Here is a 19725-nt window from a genome sequence, read left to right on the forward strand (position 1 = left end):
GTTCCACTACCTACATTTACCCCAACACTATTTCCCTCGATAACGAACTCATCCTGCTGTTCCCAGTACACTCCATTCTACAGGTCCTCACCTGCCCCCTACAACAAGGCGATATCTTGGGGCTATTGTACATCCAAACACTGACACCTGAGTGAGATCAGAAAGAGCAACAAATCTACTGTCACTTTTGATAATAACCCAACCACAAGAAAGAAAATCGAGTAGATGGTATGGGTCTTTATATAAGGTCCCAGAAGAACTTTAAATAATTTTATTCCTTTAAAAGAAGATTAATGTAGTCTTACTAGGAAACATCTTCATTTTCAAATTTCTTACAGATTTTTAATTATTTTATATTTTTAACTGAGTTTAAGCACAACTGACACAGATCTCAGCAGGGCATTTTAAAATTTAAAAAGTAAACAATTATCTCAAAACAAATTCAAACTGCAAGTCTGGATGTCTAACAAACAGGTTTTGAGTTTCTGTCAACATAGTAAGATTACTTAACACGGATCTAAAAGAACTTAGAATTTCTCACAAACATATCTGTAAGTAGCACTCTCTATAAATGCTGAAGAGAAAATTAAATATAAAGAAGTCAACTCAGAATAAAGTCAAGATCTGTGTGGCTAAAACAAGATTTTTTTTAAACTTTATATTATAAATAGGTTTTCTTTTTTCAAGTATCTACAACTCAAAGACTTTTCCATTTTGCTAATATTTTGGGCCTTTATCATTAAATATAATCTAACTACCTAATTTATTCACATGAATACAGCTAAGAGGGGAAAAAAGAGAGATGGCCCTACCTCCCACCAGTCTTAAAGATTAGATCCGCATTAGGCGCTCCCTTTGGATGTTGGTAACGAGGCCTTCTCTCCCGATTGGTGTTTGCTGGAGCTGGGCGTTGAGCGAGAGACTGCAACATCTCTGCAATCAGGAGCAAAACAGAAAAGGTGAACTCTGGTAAGTGTCCTCCCCCTATACTGAACATAAGGTCCCAGGAAGAACGGGTTTATTAGTTCTGTTAGGTAGCGGGTTACACAGACTAAAATGATCAAGGAAGTGCTGAAAAAGAACATCAGGAAATGAGAAATGCTTTTTAATATCATTTAATATCCAATGTTCCCCTTACTGTTGATTTGGTTACTATGTAAGTGTCTTGTGAAGCACCAAAACAGTAAAAGCAGCAGTGTAGTACATTAGCTATGAGAACAGTGTTTAAAGGCCAACAATATTAGTTGTCAACTCCCAGCTCTGTCATGTGTTAGTAATGGGGCTTTCAGTTCAGTTTCCCAAAATGTAAAATGGAAATAACAATTATCTTCCAGAATTGTTAAGCTTCAGGGGAGAAAAAAGTATCTAGCCCATAGTAAGTACTTATACAGTGTTAGCTATTTAATATATAGTTATTTAATAACAAATAACATCACTCATGATTAAAAATGTTGGGTATCAACTGGATGAGAAGAGGAATTTAAAGACAGAAAATCATTTATTTTCACAATGATCTCTTGCACAAAAAGCAGTTTGTCGTACAATGCTGTATCAACAACTACGTTATGGCTCTAAAATCTGCATGCCGCAGGAATGTCAGAAAGTGGGCTACGAGGCGTCTGTGGACTTATACAAAAGATTTCAGCTAATCCAAGAGAGCTGGGTATGTCTGCATGAAATTGGAATCCTGAAAATCTGAGTACACCTTCAGATCTGAAGGAGCATGGAATCCCTAACAGAGAGATTCCGAAACAGATGAAAATGGGGTAATAAATGCTTGTTGAATTAATTTGCTAGTAGACTAGCATCATGAGGCAATTAAAAATTGATTATTATTTCATTTACAAATATAGTTCTAACAGTATGGAGTTTAACTGAAATATAGAGTTAGCAGGAAATAGTAAAAATTATTCTTATTACTTTACAAATACAAAGAGAAAAAGAGAATGAGATCGAAGAAATAATCAATTTCTTGGCTAAATACATGCAAATATGACACAAGAGGGTAAAATAACTTTTTCTATATTTAGAAAGCTACAAAGGCATGATTTTCCTATACCTTGATAATCTTCTTGTTCTTGCCGTTCATTGATATCTAGTGTGAGCTTTTTCATTCTCATTCTCTCTTCCTGTTCTGCCTGTTGCTGGTTCCAATGATTTGCAGCAAGTTGGGAAGACATGGGCACATTAAGGATCTTGAACTGAGGGGGGAAAAAACCAACAACAAAGGAATCGCAAATGTCTTGAGAAAACTGAGAGAAAAAAACACTTTAAATGAAATGGTTTGTAGGATTAAACCAGCTTAGGAAAATGTCATTCCTTTGCTATGTCATAAAAAGAGTACATTCTAAGAACATAAATGACAGTGGCATTGCTCTGATAGAGACACGTCCATTAGGACTGAATGGGCAAGTGTATAAGTAGAAGCTTCTTCTTTCTGCACCCTGTGTGGAAGCACACATCTAGCAACAGGATTATTTTCCACCCTCTACACCCTATCATGTATGTCAACTACTAAAAAGGCTGTTCTATAGCAAGCTGTAATCTGCATTCTTTTCATTTCTATCACCTGGAACTAGTTTTGCCCTCCTGAACAATTTAAAAAAAAAATCTAGTCCACCTCCCTACTAATGGCCCTTCATTTTTTAAAAATAGCTACAACACTGGAAAGGAGGAAGAGCTAAGCAAGTGACCTAAGAGATCTATTTCTCTGTTATGAGACAGAGTTCTTATCTATGGAATGTTTTTGTTTTTAGCAGAATGTCCTCAGCTTAGGATTGCACAAGGTAAACAAACCTAGACAAATCTATAAAATTTATGGGTTATGGGTTCCCTGGAAATTAACTAAGCAATGTCAATTATTACAAAATGGAGATGTCTCGTGACTAAATTCTCTGTGTGTATAAACTGCACACCTCATGTAGGACCCCTTCTACTACTCTGGGCCATAGGCATGTCTGGTACAAAAAGGATGGACGTGGAGAGTGTGCTCGCGATCCTGGACCTCTCTTTGCTTGATCTATGTTTCTCTTTTTCAAATTAATAGCAAGGCTTAACACTGCATAAGCTCTGATTCCTTTGAGTCTGGACAATCTGTCTTTGTGTTATCTCAGATGTGCCCTCTTGGTACCCTCTTTTATGATGCACTTTCGTATGAATGTTTCTCTTGAAATGTAGTACTCCAAACACTAGATGCACCAGGCTAGATATACTATTGTGAAAAACATTAAGTGTGAGTGTGAAGCTATCTACAACCCAACTATACTTTATATGCAGATAATTAAATATTTCACACATTGAAATAAAAATATATCTAAGTTAGCATTTAGGTACTAGTAGCAAGTACAAGGGAGGAGACCTCCTGCTCCTTCTCCCTAATGAACTGAGTTTGACCTGACCTGCTCTTACTGGTCCAGTATGGTCTACTTCCAATGATCACTTTCTATTTTATGAGCTCAAAACCATCTTTAAAAAACAAAACAGCCTTAATGGGTTATACTTTAAACACAATAAACTAAACACACTTAAAATGTACATTTTGATGAATTTTGAAATACCATGACATTTAAGAAATTTTCACCACATTCAACATAATGAGCTACCTATCACTTCTAAAAAGTGAAAATAAATAAATAAATACAAAATAAATAAATAAAAACCTTAGTTCCATGGTAAGCCCATCTCCTCCTCTACCTCGAAAATAAATAAATAAAAAGCTTAGTTCCATGGTAAGCCCATCTCCTCCTCTACCTCAAACTCCAGGCAACCGCTTACCTACTTCTTGTCACTACTGGTTTTCATGTTCTAAAATTTTATATAAATCAAATCATGTAACATGCACCTTATTTCATCCAGTACAAAAACTTTTCTTTCTTTTGTTCTTACTTAGAATGATTTTGAGATGTGCCTGTGTTGCCCTATGTATCAACAGTTCATTTCTTTTTATAGTACAGTAGTAGTCCTTGTATGACTACATTGCTGTTTACCCGTTCTGTTTACCCGTTCACTTACTGATAGCATTTGAGCTGTTTCTAGTTTTTGGTTATTAAAATACAGTTGTACTGTTCATATACAAATATTTATGTGAATATGTTTGTAATTATCTTTTTTTAAAGATTTATTTATTTATTTATTTATTTATACAAGCACTGGGTACAGTCAGAAGTGCGGGAGGGTGAGAGAATTCACCAGAGCCAGAGCAGAGAGCAGAGCAGGCAGAAGGACCGAAGTACACTGCTGAGGGGAGCAGCGGGCGGCAGGAGAGGTCTGCGCGCCATGTGGGACCCTCCTCCCATGGCCGGGGAGCAGCCGGGGATCAAACCGGCACCGCAGAGGCTGCGGGCAGCTTGCAACCCAGCGCTCAACCACTGCGCCACCGGGGAGGCCCACGTTTGTAATTTTCTTAAATGCAGGACTGGAAGATGCTGAGAATATCTGGTGTGTTGACTAGTTAAGTAACTGTCAAAACTTCTCCAAAGAAGTTGCACCATTTTGTTTTCTATTAGCAGCATATGAGACTTTCAGCTCTGTCACATACTTGCCAATGCTTGATATGGTTTTCACTTTTACCATTCTAATGTGCATAATAACATTTTCACTTTCCTAACGACTAAAATCACCTGTATAAAAACAAAACCTAGAACTGCACTAAAAATTGACACCAAGTTTACTAGATTACAGTTTTCAGGATGACTGTGTGTGCTCTTGAAAAAGGAAATACTTGCCCACTGTGAATCTTTTAACTACTGCTCCCATTCGGTAAGATTTCTCTAAGTTTAATGATAACTGCTGTACAATCATGCATATAAGTTCTTTCAGTCCTCAAAGATATAATTTGTATGCCTGAAGACTGCAAGTTATTTAAAGTAGATAAATTATGCCTTTTGAAACTATGTAATTTTACCCAATCTTTAATTTACCCTTTCAATGTTAAAATCTTTCTTCTTGATAAAAAGGAAAGGGAATCGTTTGTCCCATAATCTCTCCACAAGGCAGTGGGCTCACCCTTCTTTGTTTTATGGCTTTTAACAGTCTTTTAAAAGAGCAATTCCTCATCCTTTTGAACCACATCACCTTTAGAAATTGCAGGTTGTGGGCTTTTTCTTTCTAAATCCTAATGTATATGATGGTGGTTAATTTTTCCTTCTTCTATAATTATGAATTCTGTAATATCTTTTTTTGCCCTTTCCCCAAATTTTTACATTTCCACATTATAATCAGTCCTTTCATGAAATACATGCTTGTCAGACAGTGCTGCAAAGAAGTTAAAAATATGGATTTTTGTAGTCAGGCAAACTGGATTCATGCCTCAGTCCTATCATTTATTACTTTAACCAAGCAAATCATTTAAGAACGCTCCTTTTTTCATCTGTAAAACACTCTCTCTCTCAGGACTTCTGTGAGAATTAATGAGAAAAATATACAAAGTGCACAGGATAGTGTCTGGCACACAGTACATGCTCTACAAATTATCACTTAGTAATGCACTTAAATAATTTATTAAAGTTCAGAGTAACAGTATCCTTTGTTATTTCCTATGCATTCTGAAAATAAAAATGTTTGCATAAATCAATGTTTAAAAATTACCTGCTTAGTAAAGTGAGGTTGTCAACCAACAGGCAGAAACTGAAATTGTTAACTGTTTCTGTCTACCTGTCCTTGAATTTGTGTAGTGATTTGTACCAGGAATAAATCTGTATCAGTCAGGGCTTTACCCAACTGTTTATTTCCACTAACAAAAACAACTGTAACAAGTTAAACAAAAGGGCCATCATTTCCTATAATAAGCCCTGGTTCTTCAAAATTTAGGAAAATGTAAAAAACAAGTTAATAAAATAGTTCAGGTCAAAATTAATTTTCTAAAATTACGAAGGGGTTTTATTACATTAAAACTCTTGTTTTAATGGTCAAAACATTTTATTTCAATTCATTACCTTAATTGATAAATATTTAAATCTAGAAAGAAATAAGCATCAGCAGCATTTTCCTTCTTCATTTTCACCTCTCAGTTCACTGGTACAAATTTTTATTTTCCTAATGACTACAGAAGAAGGTTATTTTGAGCATAAATTTGGTGCACAAAGAGATCTTTCACTTAAGTTAAAATACTAAAGATTACTATAAGGCAACACATTTCACATTTCTAGAAAAAACGTTGAGCCCAGAAGGGCCTACACCCAAAAGCCAAATATAGAAATAAAAATCAGAAGAAAATAAACTTTCTTTTTCAGACCAAAAATGCTAGTGATGTTTCTTCAAATAATGTTCCTAAAATGAACATTTTCTAAAATTCCAAATAAGGTTTATGAGTTAAAATTTTACTTAGTAACCAAGTACTTAAAGCTCTCATTTCGTTTTTGCAAATATTTTAAAATAAAATTTAACAAAAATGTTTCCCTAAAAATTAAAATTTCATATTGTAAGAAATAAAGAATTCCACTCTTCATTTTGTTAAAAGTAATATGGGCTACATAGTATATAATCTCTCCACTGTCAACCAAAATTGACTTTTTTAAAATAAAGATACACATGTTCTGGTCCTTATAATTCAGGATCTAGGACTGCTGAAGTGAATTTATTTCTCAAATGATAAAGTTTCTTAGTTTTTACTTTATTTTTAATGTCTACACATTCTGTATACATCATGGGGTATATGAGCTGGCAAAAGCATAATGAATTTTCTTATGTGCTTCACAAAAGGGAAGAAAGAATAAAGAGGACGATTACTTAACTGTTCTATAATCTGATCTTCACAGAAAATTTTCCTAAACACCCCCTTAGATAAGAAAAGTGAAGGCTCAAAAAGTGTGCTAATAGAATCCCAATGTTTAGAAGCTGTATGGGAAAAGGAACAAATGCATATCTCCTTGAAGTTGTTATATACTGCTGTTCACTAAAAACAAAACAAAACAAAAACAAACCAGCTATCTTTTTTTGTGCCTAGAAAATCTGGTGATGTGAGGGAAGAAAGAAAGGAGCTGAGAGCTTTTAAGGAAAAAGAAAATGAAGTGGTCCCTAGAAAAAACAAAGCAAATACGCTGGGATTGGAGTTCCAGGTGTTTGGAGGACAGCAGTTCTGGTAAAGATTTCAGTCCAACACCCCAAGGGTAGGACCTTGATCAACAACAGTCCTTATTTTTCTAGGAACGGAATAGAAGATGAAGGAGTGGGGAAATGCCTGGGCTCAAGCTTGATCTGAAGGTAGAAGAGACTGACTTTCATGAACGCAGGATAACTCTAGAGCCATGGCTGGAGGAAAGGCCTGGTGACTCAAGGGAGTTAGAAGGACATTGTCTGGAAAAGATACAGCAGTGCTCTGAAACTAAGTCAACGTTAACTATATATAACATGAGTCAAGATGGAACGCCTTTTCCAGTCTTCCATTCTAATTGGCATATAGTTTTGAGATCTCAAGATTTACTTGCCCTATAGCAAAATAATAGTATACTGTGTAACTTTGATCCTTTCTGTAAATAAGAAATTACCTCACCAAAGCAGAGATAAAAATTAATTTAAGTATCATCTCTTTGGTGGCGAGGGAAGAGAATATTCCTTGCATTATAGACAACACCTCATTAGAAAGGCATTTCTTGATCAACTCATCTAAAGTGGCAGACTCCTTAACACCTCCTTCTTACCCTAGTGTTTCATCTTGCTTTTTTTCTTTATAACATTTCCCCCAGACTGTCATTATGTATTTCTTTATTATCTGTCTCCCAACATAAGAATGAAAGCTCCTGAGTAAAGGAAGGTTGGCTGACTGCTATATGTTCTGCATATATGTAGAATGGTGTCTAGTTCATAGCCAGTAAACAATAAATCACTGTTAAATAGCTATTTGAATGCTGTGGGAGCCAGCCACTGGAGGTGTTTAAAATAAGCTGTGGTAGCAACTCAGTTTCATAGAACCTAGCATTTCATTTATTGGAAGATGCACCGTTAACTTTACATAAATCAGAAATAATTGCTGCCAATGATCACAAGATCCCATCAACTCTAAGAGGAATTTGATTTCAGAATGCTAAAGTGAAATTTTTTTTGTAGGATCAGTAACATAGGACATATACTATAGTTGCATCTAAGAGTTGGGCTTTATTCATAGTACTTTCTACTATCTTCAAATATCTTGTGTTTATCTTTTTTCCCTCAGCAGGATGTGAGTGCATGAGTGCAGGGACTTTATTTTGTTCATCATTGAAGGCTCAGCATCTGGAACTGTATTTGGCACATGGCTCAGTGGTCAGGAAAATGATTTTGAAGGGCTACCTATGACATAAGGAAAAGAAGGGGAAAGTAATTGAAGGAGAATGCAGAAAGATAAAGGAATCACAAATCAATGATTTTTGAGAGAAATGTAAGCAACCATACATTTTCTTGAGATGTATCTGTCATTCTTTCATTTCCAACCTCAAGCTTATTTATGAAACCTTCCTACTGAAAGTCAAGGTATTTATATATGCTAACAAATAAATGAATTAAAAATTCAAATGTCCTCCTCATTAAAAAATATCTGTTCGGTGAAAGTCAGGTATCTTCTATGCATGCATGTAACAAGTAAAATTATTTTACCAATGAACATTTTAAATGTTTCCAACAATTTTCCACTTGTAGGCAAAGGTAATTTAGAACCTATCAAACAAAATTTTTACTTGATGATTAGAACTAAATGTGAATATACAGTGAATAGTTCTTACCTGCTGTTTATTGCCTTTTCTTGTTAACATGACAAATGGCATTGTATCTGCAGACTCTGCTTCTCCCTCCCCACCACCAAGTGGAGGCCCTTTCCTCAGTTGGCTTTTGAGATGTAAGGGAATAGCAACATCAAGTTGGTGCACTTTAACAGATTCGCCACTTCGTTGCTTAAAGACAGAAATGACAATATAAATACTCCAAGGAACATAAAGATAAATGTAAATATAAATTGCATGATCCTCCCTGGTGGCGCAAGGAGTTAAGATGCAACCTACGAAACTATCTGCAGCCACTGCAGCACAAGTTCGATCCCCGGCCAGGGAGCTACCCACATGGCAAAGCAGACCTCTCCTGACTCCCCACTGCTCCCTTCAGCAGTGTATTTCAGTCAGTCTGCCTGTTCTGCTTCCCACTCTGTCTCTGGTGAATCCTCTCACCCCCCATACCTCTGGCCTGTACCCCAGTTCTTGTATGCATAAATAAATCTTTAAAAATAAATAAAATAAAAATCTGGTACTTTAAAAATAAATAAATATAATTTGCAAAACTATTCATTCAATGCTATATTTTTGAAAACACAATTATTAAAGCTAGAGTAATATTCCTGAAACAAAGATGAAACCAAGGAGTCCTCCCCTGCCCCCAATGCCTTACAAATTGCTTAGAAGAACTATGTCATTTGGCTCCTGTTTATCATTCCAGCCTCTTCCAAGCCCAAACACAGTGTTGCAGGTTCTACTAAATTTCCCCGTTCCTCAAACACACCACACCCTTTCATCCATACTCACAGCACACACCTTTCTTCATAGTGTTCATGTATCATAATTATCTGATTTATCTGAGAATCCACATCCTTACCACCAAAGACTGACAGCAGTCCCTGGTATTTTCTAGAGTGCTTTACAAGTGCTCATTTACTATTTAAGAATGAATAGAATCTATTTATGTTCATATTAGCTTATTTGTTTTGGGGATATGGAGGGAAATTAAGCAGGGGAAGAACAGGTGTAAAAGCAAGGACATAAAACAGTATGGTGCATTTAAAGACCTAGAGGGGCCTCCCCTTGTGGCGCAGCGGTTGAGTGCTGGGCTGCGAAGCTGCCCGCAGCCTCTGCAGCGCCAGTTCGATGCCCAGCCACCGGCGAGGGTCCCACATGGCGTGACAGACCTCTCCTGCCGAGCTTGCTGCTCCCCTCAGCAGTGTGTTTCGTCACGCTGCCTGTTCTGTTCCCCGCTCTGGCTCTGGTGAATTCTCTCACCCTCCTGCGCTTCTGACTATACCCAGTGCTTGTATAAATAATTAAATAAATCTTTAAAAAGACCTAGAAATAATTTTCTGATGAATGGAGCATGAATTAGGAAAAAGCTAAATGTGATTCTTCAAAGCTAAGCAGATAATGCAGAAAGGCCATGAAGGTTTTCAAACAGCTTTTACTACAATTTAAAGTCTTTTGAAATAGGTGGCACAGGGCCTCCTTGGTGGTACAGGGGTTAAAGTCTCAGCGCTATCAAGCTATCTCCAGCCACCGTGACATGAGTTTGACCCCTGGCTAGGGAGCTAACCCACATGGTGTGGCAGACCTCCCCATTTCTCTTCCTTGTGTAGTAAAAGTCCAAGAGTTAGCTTTATCTGTATCCAGTATTTTCACCTCCCCTCTTCCCATTCCCCACTGTACCCACCACCACAGGGTTTGCATCCCACCAATTCAACGAAAACACTCCTCTCAAGTTACCAAACAGTGTAACAACAGGTATATTTAAGACCGGAGTAAAGTTTAAGGGAATTTAACTATGGGAAAATCATAATCATGCTAATTACTGAAGCATTTTTAAAAATGCCAAATGGAGCTTTTTATAAAACCTAGTATATTGTCATAAATACGTTAGTTTTCCAACATCCAATAACCAATATTCCTCTAAATATTTACACAAAAGTTATTCAAATAGTAAGTCAAACTTAAAAATTTACGGAATCAAATTTCCCCAAATATTTATCTTCTGAAAATTGTGATTCCTAAACAAACTATTCCTAAACAAACAAGAAGAGATACGACTTAGAAAGAATGATCTAAGGCTGGTACAATGAAATTACCCTGGCAGCTGCAAGATCAGTCAGGAAAAAGCTACTACAGAGGCAGATATTTAGATGGTAAAAAACCTCATATTAACCACATTATTATTATTTTTTAAAGATTTATTTATTTATTAATACAAGTACTGGGTACAGTCAGAAGCGTGGGAGGGTGAGAGAATTCACCAGAGCCAGAGCAGGGAGCAGAAGGGCCGAAATACACTGCGCTGAGGGGAGCAGCGGGCGGCAGGAGAGGTCTGTGCGCCATGTGGGACCCTCACCCAGTAGCCGGGGATCGAACCGGCGCTGCAGAGGCTGCGGGCAGCTTCGCAACCCAGCGCTCAACCGCTGCGCCACCAGGGAGGCCCCTTAACCACATTATTTTGAGATAGATGCTTTTATTTATTTTTAAAGATAGATTTATTTATTTATTTATTTATACATACATACATACATACATACAAGCACTGGGTAGTCAGAAGCGCAGGAGGGTGAGAGATTTCACCAGAGCCAGAGCGGGGAACAGAGCAGGCAGAAGGACCGAAGTACACTGCTGAGGGGAGCAGGGGGCGGCAAGAGGGTTCTACACGCCCGGCGGCCAGGGACAGAACCGGCGCTGCAGAGGCTGCGGGCAGCTTCATAACCCAGAGCTCAACTGCTGTGCCCCCGGGGAGGCCCGAGATAGATGCTTTTAGAAAGTTAACATTTCGTACCTGAAGATTTTCTAGCATCATCTTATCCAGAGCTTGAATGAAATCCTCATCTTCTACACAAGGTACATGCTTAAGTCCACCTCCTTTAATCATTACCTCCTTATCAAAACAAAAATAAGAAATCAGACTAGAAATTTCAACTAACATTTTATATAACAGTGTCTTTTTGTATTTACAACTTGTTCAACATGATGCAAAGGAAGAGTAACATTTGCTAAAAGAATTTGTTAACAAAGCATTTAGGGGAAAAAAAATAAAAATGCACTTCCAAAGGACTATTTTTCAATAATAAAAAGCAAAACTTCTAAGAAAATGCTGCACAGTTTAAAAAAGCATATTTTCAGCCATACGTACAGTATTCTCTTCATCAGTTTCATTCTCCTTATTAGAATCTGTAAGGTAATCTGTATTCTCTTCCTCCTCTTCTTCCCCTTCATCATCATCGTTATCAGAACCCTCCTGAAATTGTTTAACATTAGTAGATTAAAACATTTGAAAAGGGCTGCTATAATTTACATGTCTTAAGATTTTGAGTCTATTTGTAATAATTATTACTCTAAAGTTTCAGCCTTTTATGCAGTCTGCCTACAATGGAAAGGCACAGTCAGCTGGCAACAGTCACTCATCCCAGCTGCTGAAAACCCATCTCACTATCTTCCACTGATTTCATAATACAAAGATCCTTTGTAGAAACTCTTCCTTGAATTCCAGAAGGAATGAGTTTCCTGACCCTTCTCTATTTTTCTCCTTTGAAACTAACTTGAAAAATTGAATTTCTGATAACATTTAATACCCACACAACAATGCAACAGAAACCAACAGTTAAAAATTAATAGGGTTACCAGCTGAAAGCAACAATACTATATTTCATAAGCACTGCAGTTTTGAAGGTACTTTCATATTCTTCAACTTACTGTTCTGTCCAATTCTAAAGAAAGAAGGGTAAGTTTTACTATCCCCATTTTTATACATAGAAAAATAAGGCTCAGAAAAGTTACTTGCCCAAGATGCACAGCTACTAAGTGGATGAACTAGATGTTTAAGCACTATTTCTCTTCATTCACTCCTGTCCTTCCTCCTACTTTCTATTCTTTGAGCAGAAATTCCTTTACAAAAAGTTCAGGAAGCACCCCAATGAACTTTCTGAGGGGTACCAAACACACGCATGCACACATGCACGTGGCAGCACTGCATTTGTTTATCCTTCCACCTCTAACAGCACAATTCACTCTCATATAGTTCCATAAAAGTTTTTAAAAACTATACTAAACCCAGCTATTTCTTCTTCTGCCAAGATGACAGAGAAATAATTCTCAAGAAAAACCAAATGATTTGAATTTGTTAATTTGTAATATATGTAGCAAACTATTACTTATAATACAGACAGTTGGAGATTTTCAGAGTTTCTAAAAAACACTATTTTGGAAAAGTACAAACATCAACATTTTTTGCAAATGCATTAACTTTTCTGGAATTAATTCTATAATTCAAAACTAAGTTTACCACAGGAATGCTCTTAAACTTGTCCTTGGGGGAAAAAAAGTGATTTCTTAATACATAAAAGATACTTCTCTGAAAAAAAAAAAAAAAAAACTAAAGCTAAAATAAAATACATCAACTTTCTCCCTCACCTTTTCCCCCTTGTGGCGCAAGGGGTTAAGACGCAACCTATGAAGCTACCCACAGCAACTGCAGCAGGAGTTTGAGCCCTGGTCAGGAAGATACCCACATGGTGCAACAGACCTTTCCTATCTCGCCCACTGCTCCCCTCAGCAGTGTATTTCAGTCAATTTGCCTGTTCTGTTCCCCACTTTGTCTCTGGTGAATCCTCTCACCCCCCCACACATCTGGCCTGTACCCCAGTTCTTGCATGCATAAATAAATAAATCTTTAAAAAAAATACTATTCAAGCCGACATAAAATGCACTAATTTTTAAAATTAAAATGATAAACAAAAATTTCACTTGTCCTAATTTCACTATACAGACATAGTAAACTGTGGAGTTAGGAAGTGGGCAGTGGGCCATGGACCACCAAATCTAATCTGGCTAAGGAAAGTGGGAGCAGTAATGTAGCAAAAGTGAATCTATTTGAGATTAAATATTGGCTTTGCCGCTTACCACTATGAGACCTTGGGAAAATTATTTAACCTTGCTACGTCTTATTTGCTCATCTATCTCACTAGGTGGTATGAGAAACAATATATTAAACAGAGGGTGTAAGACAGTGTCCATGTATAAAAATGCCCAGTGAATATTATTGCTATCACAATAATAAATCATGTCTTTCTGTTGATAAACATAAATGCTGCAGAAAGCTGGGAGTTTGGGCAGAAAATTTATATAATCTTTAAAGCTATCTTTAATTTTCATAGTTGAAATTGATGTGTTGAGAATAATTTCAAAAGGCCAAAATGAAAACAGAACAGTAACAATTTTTCTGAAGAGTATAACTCCAGCCCTTTCCAATTCTGGCTGAAGCAAATACTTGTAGAATACCCAACACTGCTTTTATCACTTTTATTACATACACATTTCTCCTCTTTAATAAATTTTCTCTTCACTGCTCATGTTCAGAGAGCAATAATGAGAAAGAGTGGTCTTAGGTGGGAGAAGCAAACTATTCCAGCTTCATTTCCTTAAAGTAAACTACACCCTGTGTAGTTTAGACACCCTGTATCTATTCAGACACAGACTCATGAATACTCCAACCAAACATTTTATTTCTCTATTTCACAAATGCATACATCATGTAAAATACTCACTTTGAAACTGTAAAAGTAATTGGTGAAAAATGATACAACTTTCAAAATTATAAAGTTCACTTTTGAAAAGGAGAATGCATTTAGATGGAAACAATGTAACTCTTCAAATGAGAAATTTATAGGAAAATGAGTTATTCTTTAACATCACATTTATCAAGGATATTTCATATTTTAGATCCCATTTACTCATTAGTGCAGTAGCAAAATCCAAGGACAGCCAAAAGTTTACTCTAAAAATATGAAGTGGTGGGCCTCCCTGGTGGCGGAAGGGGTTAAGCACCGCACTATGAAGCAATCCACAGCCTCTGCAGCATGAGTTCGATTCCCCAGCTGGCCAGGGAGCTACCCACATGGCAAAGCAGACCTCTCCTGTCTCGCCCACTGCTCCTCTCAGCAGTGTATTTCAGTCATTCTGCCTGTTCTGTTCCCCATTCTGTCTCTGGTGAATCCTCTCACCCCCCACATCTCTGGCTGTACCCCAGCTCTTTCATGCATAAATAAATAAATATTTAAGAATAAATAAGTAAAAATATGAAGTAGAAATAATCTCTCATTTCCTAAGCTTTGGAAACAACCCAAATGCCCAAAAATAGATGACTGGATCAAGAAGATGTGGTACATATATACCATGGAATATTACTCAGCATTCAAAAAAGATAAACACATGCAATTTGCAGCAACATGGATGGCGCTGGAAGGGATCATGCTCAGCGAAATAAGCCAAAAAGAAAAAGAAAAATACCGGATGGTCTCACTCATAGCAGGAATCTAGAAAACTTAAATAAGGGACCAGGAAAATGAATAACTATAAGAAAGTGAAAATCAAAATCAACAAAAAACTATGAACCAGAGACACTTTTAGGGGGGCGGGGGCGGGAGGGGAGGGATTGGGGTCAGAATGGGGGGGCTGCAATTGTATGGGGAATATAACAATAAAATTTATAAAAAAAAAAAAAAAATAATAAGCCAATTTGAACTGTATTGTTGAATGTTTCTACAACCTCATTTTCAAAACAAAGCAATATATATTGTTTATAGTGAAATCAATTATAGAAACATTCCAATTCCTATTCATTATTTATTTATTTATTTAAGATTTATTTATTTATTTATACAAGCATTGGGTACAGTCAGAAGCATGGGAGGGTGAGAGAATTCACCAGAGCCAGAGTGGGGAGTAGAACAGGCAGACCAACAAAGTACACAGCTGAGGGGAGAGCGGGCGTGGCAGGAGAGGTCTGCGTGCCATGTGGGACCCTAGCCGGTGGCCGGGGATCGAACCGGCACTGCAGAGGTTGTGGGCAGCTTCGCAGCCCAGCGCTCAACCGCTGAGCCACCGGGAAGGCCCCATTTTTATTTTTTTTAACTTCTAATGTGAACATAGATGTTTGTAAGAGAAAACATAATGAATCTTTACTTACCCATCACACAAATGAACAATTACTAGCTTGTGGTAGATTTCTATATTCCTAACTTAGTCCCCAGACTATTACCAGATTATGAAGCAAATGCCAGATATTATTTTTAGATGTAACTTTTAAGACTTAAGTGGATTTAGGAGAAGAAGGGCAAGAATGAAAACTATTAAGGTGAACCATATAAAAATAACATTTTGGTAAATCAAAAAAGGGTTGAACAACAATTTCATATAGATTGGCCAGAGAGTCATAAAAACAAAAGGCATGTCAATTATTACAGTAGATCTCAAATTTTGTATCTCATTAGATCTGGGGGAAAACTAAAACAAAATTCATTAATATCTAGTCAGTAATTTTGTTTTTATAACCTACAGGTTAAAAAGTCCATATCCAAAAGGTAAGATACATAGGAACTCTATATTTTTTTCTTCAAGTTGCTTATTAAATGAAAACACTAATCATAATAATGGGCACACGTGATTATACATTCATCCAAACCCACAGAATGTACAACCCATAGTAGAATGTAAACTATGGACTGTGGATGCTAATGATGTGTCAATATAGGTTCATCAACTATAACAAATGTACCATTCTGGTGAGGATGCTGATAACAGTGGGGGGTTAGGCATATACGTGTAGGGGCTGGGCATAAAGGGAATCTCTCTACTATTCCCTCAATTTTACTGTGAACCTAAAAAAATCCTATGATATTTTCTTACTAAAAATTCTTACTAGTAATATTATCTTACTAAATATTTACTAAGTTCTTCATAGCAGATATTTTCTTATTTAACAAAAATTCCCTCAATTACTCCAAGAGACACAGACCACTAGTTACATTTACTATAATAAAACTAAGGGGGAGATCTTATTTCATATTTTAAAGGGAATCTTGGCTCATATAATTAAAATACTCTTGTACAAATGTACCTATTTGCTATAAATAAAAGTTATCACCTCTTCTTCTGGTTCATTTACTTCACTTTCATTTCCAGATTGTTCTTCTGTTTCAGCTCCTCCTTCTTCTTCTTCTTCATCCTCTTCAAGATTTTCTCCTTCTGTCATAGAGTCTTTTGAATCTTTGTCATTTACTAGGCCTTAAAATGAGAAGAAAAAGGAAAAATAAAGTTAAAGGCAGGTTTTCAATAATACAGCACTCGTATAAAAGCATGTTTCAAGTAAGAATTCAACAGCCATTTTCTCAGAAAAATATTGAAATTATTATTGAAAAATATCTTGAGGAACATTTAAAAAACGAATAGCTACACCTTCATTTCAAAAAGGAGCTGATACATTTCTTAACCACCAAAGCTTTAAACTATATCTCAGTCTAAGATGAACAAACAAAAGAGTAGAGTCATACAAGGTACTAGCTCCACAGAATGGAGACTGGTCATGTTAGACACAGCCTGGTCACACTTTTTTTTAATCAAATGATATTTTAAGAATTTCTAAAAACTCAGATATAAATTGCTGTTTCAATGGAGAAATCACATTTGACTATCAATTTGAATGTATGCAAATAAAGACTGAGAGAAGGCGGCAAAGCTCTCTGGTGACACACCTAGCACTCGTGTCACCAGAGTACATCTCTGTGGTGTACATCCTACTATGAAAGGAATTCCCTGGCTTGAGCTTGCTTCTACATTGTTATGTTCAGCCACATCTCATTGCCTACTCAATTCTACCTTGTTATCATTTGAATTCCAATTACACGCTCTTGAAAGAAGCACATAAGAAGAAGCATATAAGAAGCCTATCTGATTCAACTCTTTTCCACTGCTCTCCCTCAAGCCTTCTCTGTCATAAAGCAAACCACTTTGGGATCTTATTCACTGACTACTTCTCTTGATACAGAATATTCTTCAATATGAACTTTCAAATTCCACACATTCTTCAAGTAAGCCTAGTCTAATTTTTAGTATAAATTGAGTACTTTTTTTTAACCAGTTGCTTTTCCTATTACAGTTCCTAAAGCACTTAGAAAATCTGTCATAATATTTACATTAACAATACACTGCAAATGCTTTTTCTAATGATTTCACAAATGTTATATCGAGGACAAAAAAACCTGTTCTATATATTCAAAACGTATCAGAAGCCATTTATCAAGAAATACACAGTAGGTGTTTAGTAAATACTTGCTTATTTGCAGTCTTAGGAGGTTAGAGTAGAAACAAACTTCGAGGATGAGGTGATTAACCCTTTCATTTTAAGAGAAATACTATAATCCAGAGTTTGAATAACCCAACAAATAAAAGTGAAAGTGTCCTACATCTAAGCAAGTAGCTGACAAAAATATGGACATACAGAGTTTAAAGTACATTCAAATCTAGAAATTTAAAAAAAAAATTGAGAGAAGATGGATGAAGCCTCAGAAAGATTAATTTTAAAAGGGAAGTAATACTGAGGGGGAAAAGCTGGTGTCTCAGATTAAGATCCCATTGATTTAAAATTTTTTCTACTTATGAGTTTTAAGTTTTCACAGATATAGATTATAAGAATAAATTTTATTGTAGAGAAATTAAAGAAAGTATTAGACTGCTAAGCTATCAAAGGTAAAAAATTAAAAGTCAGGACTACATAAATCTAAGCATTCTCAATAAAAATATCACGTTGGAGATAAACTCACATGGCATAAGGTATCATTATAACTTTGTTATAGGCTCTTAAAATATGGATCATAGAAAGAATTTTCAGAATAAGTAGCCTTGCTTTCATAGTCATTTTCTAATTTGTAAGGAAAATACTATTTCTAAGACATTTTCATTTGCAATGCAAGTTAGTTTCAAAAATAATTTATAAGCATTATAGTTTGCATTTGCAAAACTGTATAATACAGACTACCCAGCTGCTAACTTCAAGGACACCATCATTCTAAAATAAACAATATGGATTAAAATGTATGCATAAAGAACATGTGGACAACAAAATGCAAAACCCAGAGAGTAAAATATTAAAATGTGTGTGCCAGAATTAAATGCACTAGGAAAACAAAATCAAATACTGTTCTCTCTAGAAATGAGCAGTTTAGTTTCAGTTTCTCTCCTCAAACAGATGGTAATAATTACAATTCTTCTTTTCAGATTATTTCAACTTATTTCTCTGCTTACTAGACATGTTGAGCATTTACCTCACATAGTAAATTAGAAAGAGCACAGTCTTTGAAATCTGACTTGACTGGCTGACCTAGAGTTTTGATTTGGGTTTTATTTAATTCATTTGTTAAAACGAGTAACATTACCTTCCTTCCTCTATCATTCTGGCAAACAAGCTCTCAGTGAAAACACCAACTCTTTCCTCCCCTTCCTTACTCAATTATGTCCTGTTCATTATCTATTGGTGTGTTTTATTTTACTATCAGCCTGCCTGTTCTCTTTATATAAGTGATAAAAACCTAGCATGGAAATCAGTTAAACTTTAGGTTTAGTTATTTTCCACTATGTAAGACTTTTAAACCCTAAACCTGTCTCTGCATGCCTATACTTTCTTGTATCATTTTAAAATCTGGGAAAATTAACACCTCTCCAAATATTTGATAACCAGATCTATTCTTAACTTTAAAAAAAAAAAATTTAACTCTTTAATCATCATATGCTAATTTTTTCTTTAATTGGGACTACTTCTGGCCTTTTATTCTATTCTGATTTTATTTATAGTTTATGAAATGTTTTTGCTTTACAATGTAATTTATTCACATGGCTTTCAAAGGAATGTAGCCAGTTTAAAAAAAGAATTTAGAAAAATGTTTAGTCAGAAATTTCATAGTCTAGTAAGTAGGGAAAAATCCAATTACAAAGCTACGAATGTGAAAGAAATTGTAAAACAATGGAACATATATCAAAATGTTAACACAGGACTCCTTGTATATGGGACATCAGTGATTCTGGAGAGCTATCTGTCAAAATTTATGCCAGAAATATTTATTACTTTTAATAACACTAAAATTGATTTTTGAAATATAGGGGAAGATTTCTAAGTTTTCCCATTAACTATATTAGCAATGGGCTGCTCTCAAATGAAAATGAAATAATGAATTTGCAAGCACTTAAAAACAAAAAA

General features: G+C 35.8%; 1 protein-coding gene across 3 annotated transcripts in view; it reads right to left on the reverse strand.

Annotated features, from left to right (window-relative positions):
* The window catches only part of UPF2 (UPF2 regulator of nonsense mediated mRNA decay), an 86179-nt gene that overhangs the window by 5953 nt on the left and 60501 nt on the right, over window positions 1-19725 (reverse strand). For all 3 annotated transcript variants that reach the window (XM_054695089.1, XM_037510606.2, XM_037510605.2), the window contains exons 16-21: window positions 16621-16760; window positions 11833-11937; window positions 11479-11577; window positions 8694-8861; window positions 2060-2201; window positions 813-933 (exon numbers count right to left, since the gene is read on the reverse strand). In XM_054695089.1, coding sequence (XP_054551064.1) covers window positions 813-933; window positions 2060-2201; window positions 8694-8861; window positions 11479-11577; window positions 11833-11937; window positions 16621-16760 — 775 coding nt within the window. The remainder of the gene's footprint in view (window positions 1-812; window positions 934-2059; window positions 2202-8693; window positions 8862-11478; window positions 11578-11832; window positions 11938-16620; window positions 16761-19725) is intronic.

Source organism: Talpa occidentalis, unplaced genomic scaffold, assembly GCF_014898055.3.
Source record: "Talpa occidentalis isolate TD23 unplaced genomic scaffold, MPIMG_talOcc4v2.1 talOcc4.14, whole genome shotgun sequence".
Taxonomy (NCBI): domain Eukaryota; kingdom Metazoa; phylum Chordata; class Mammalia; order Eulipotyphla; family Talpidae; genus Talpa; species Talpa occidentalis.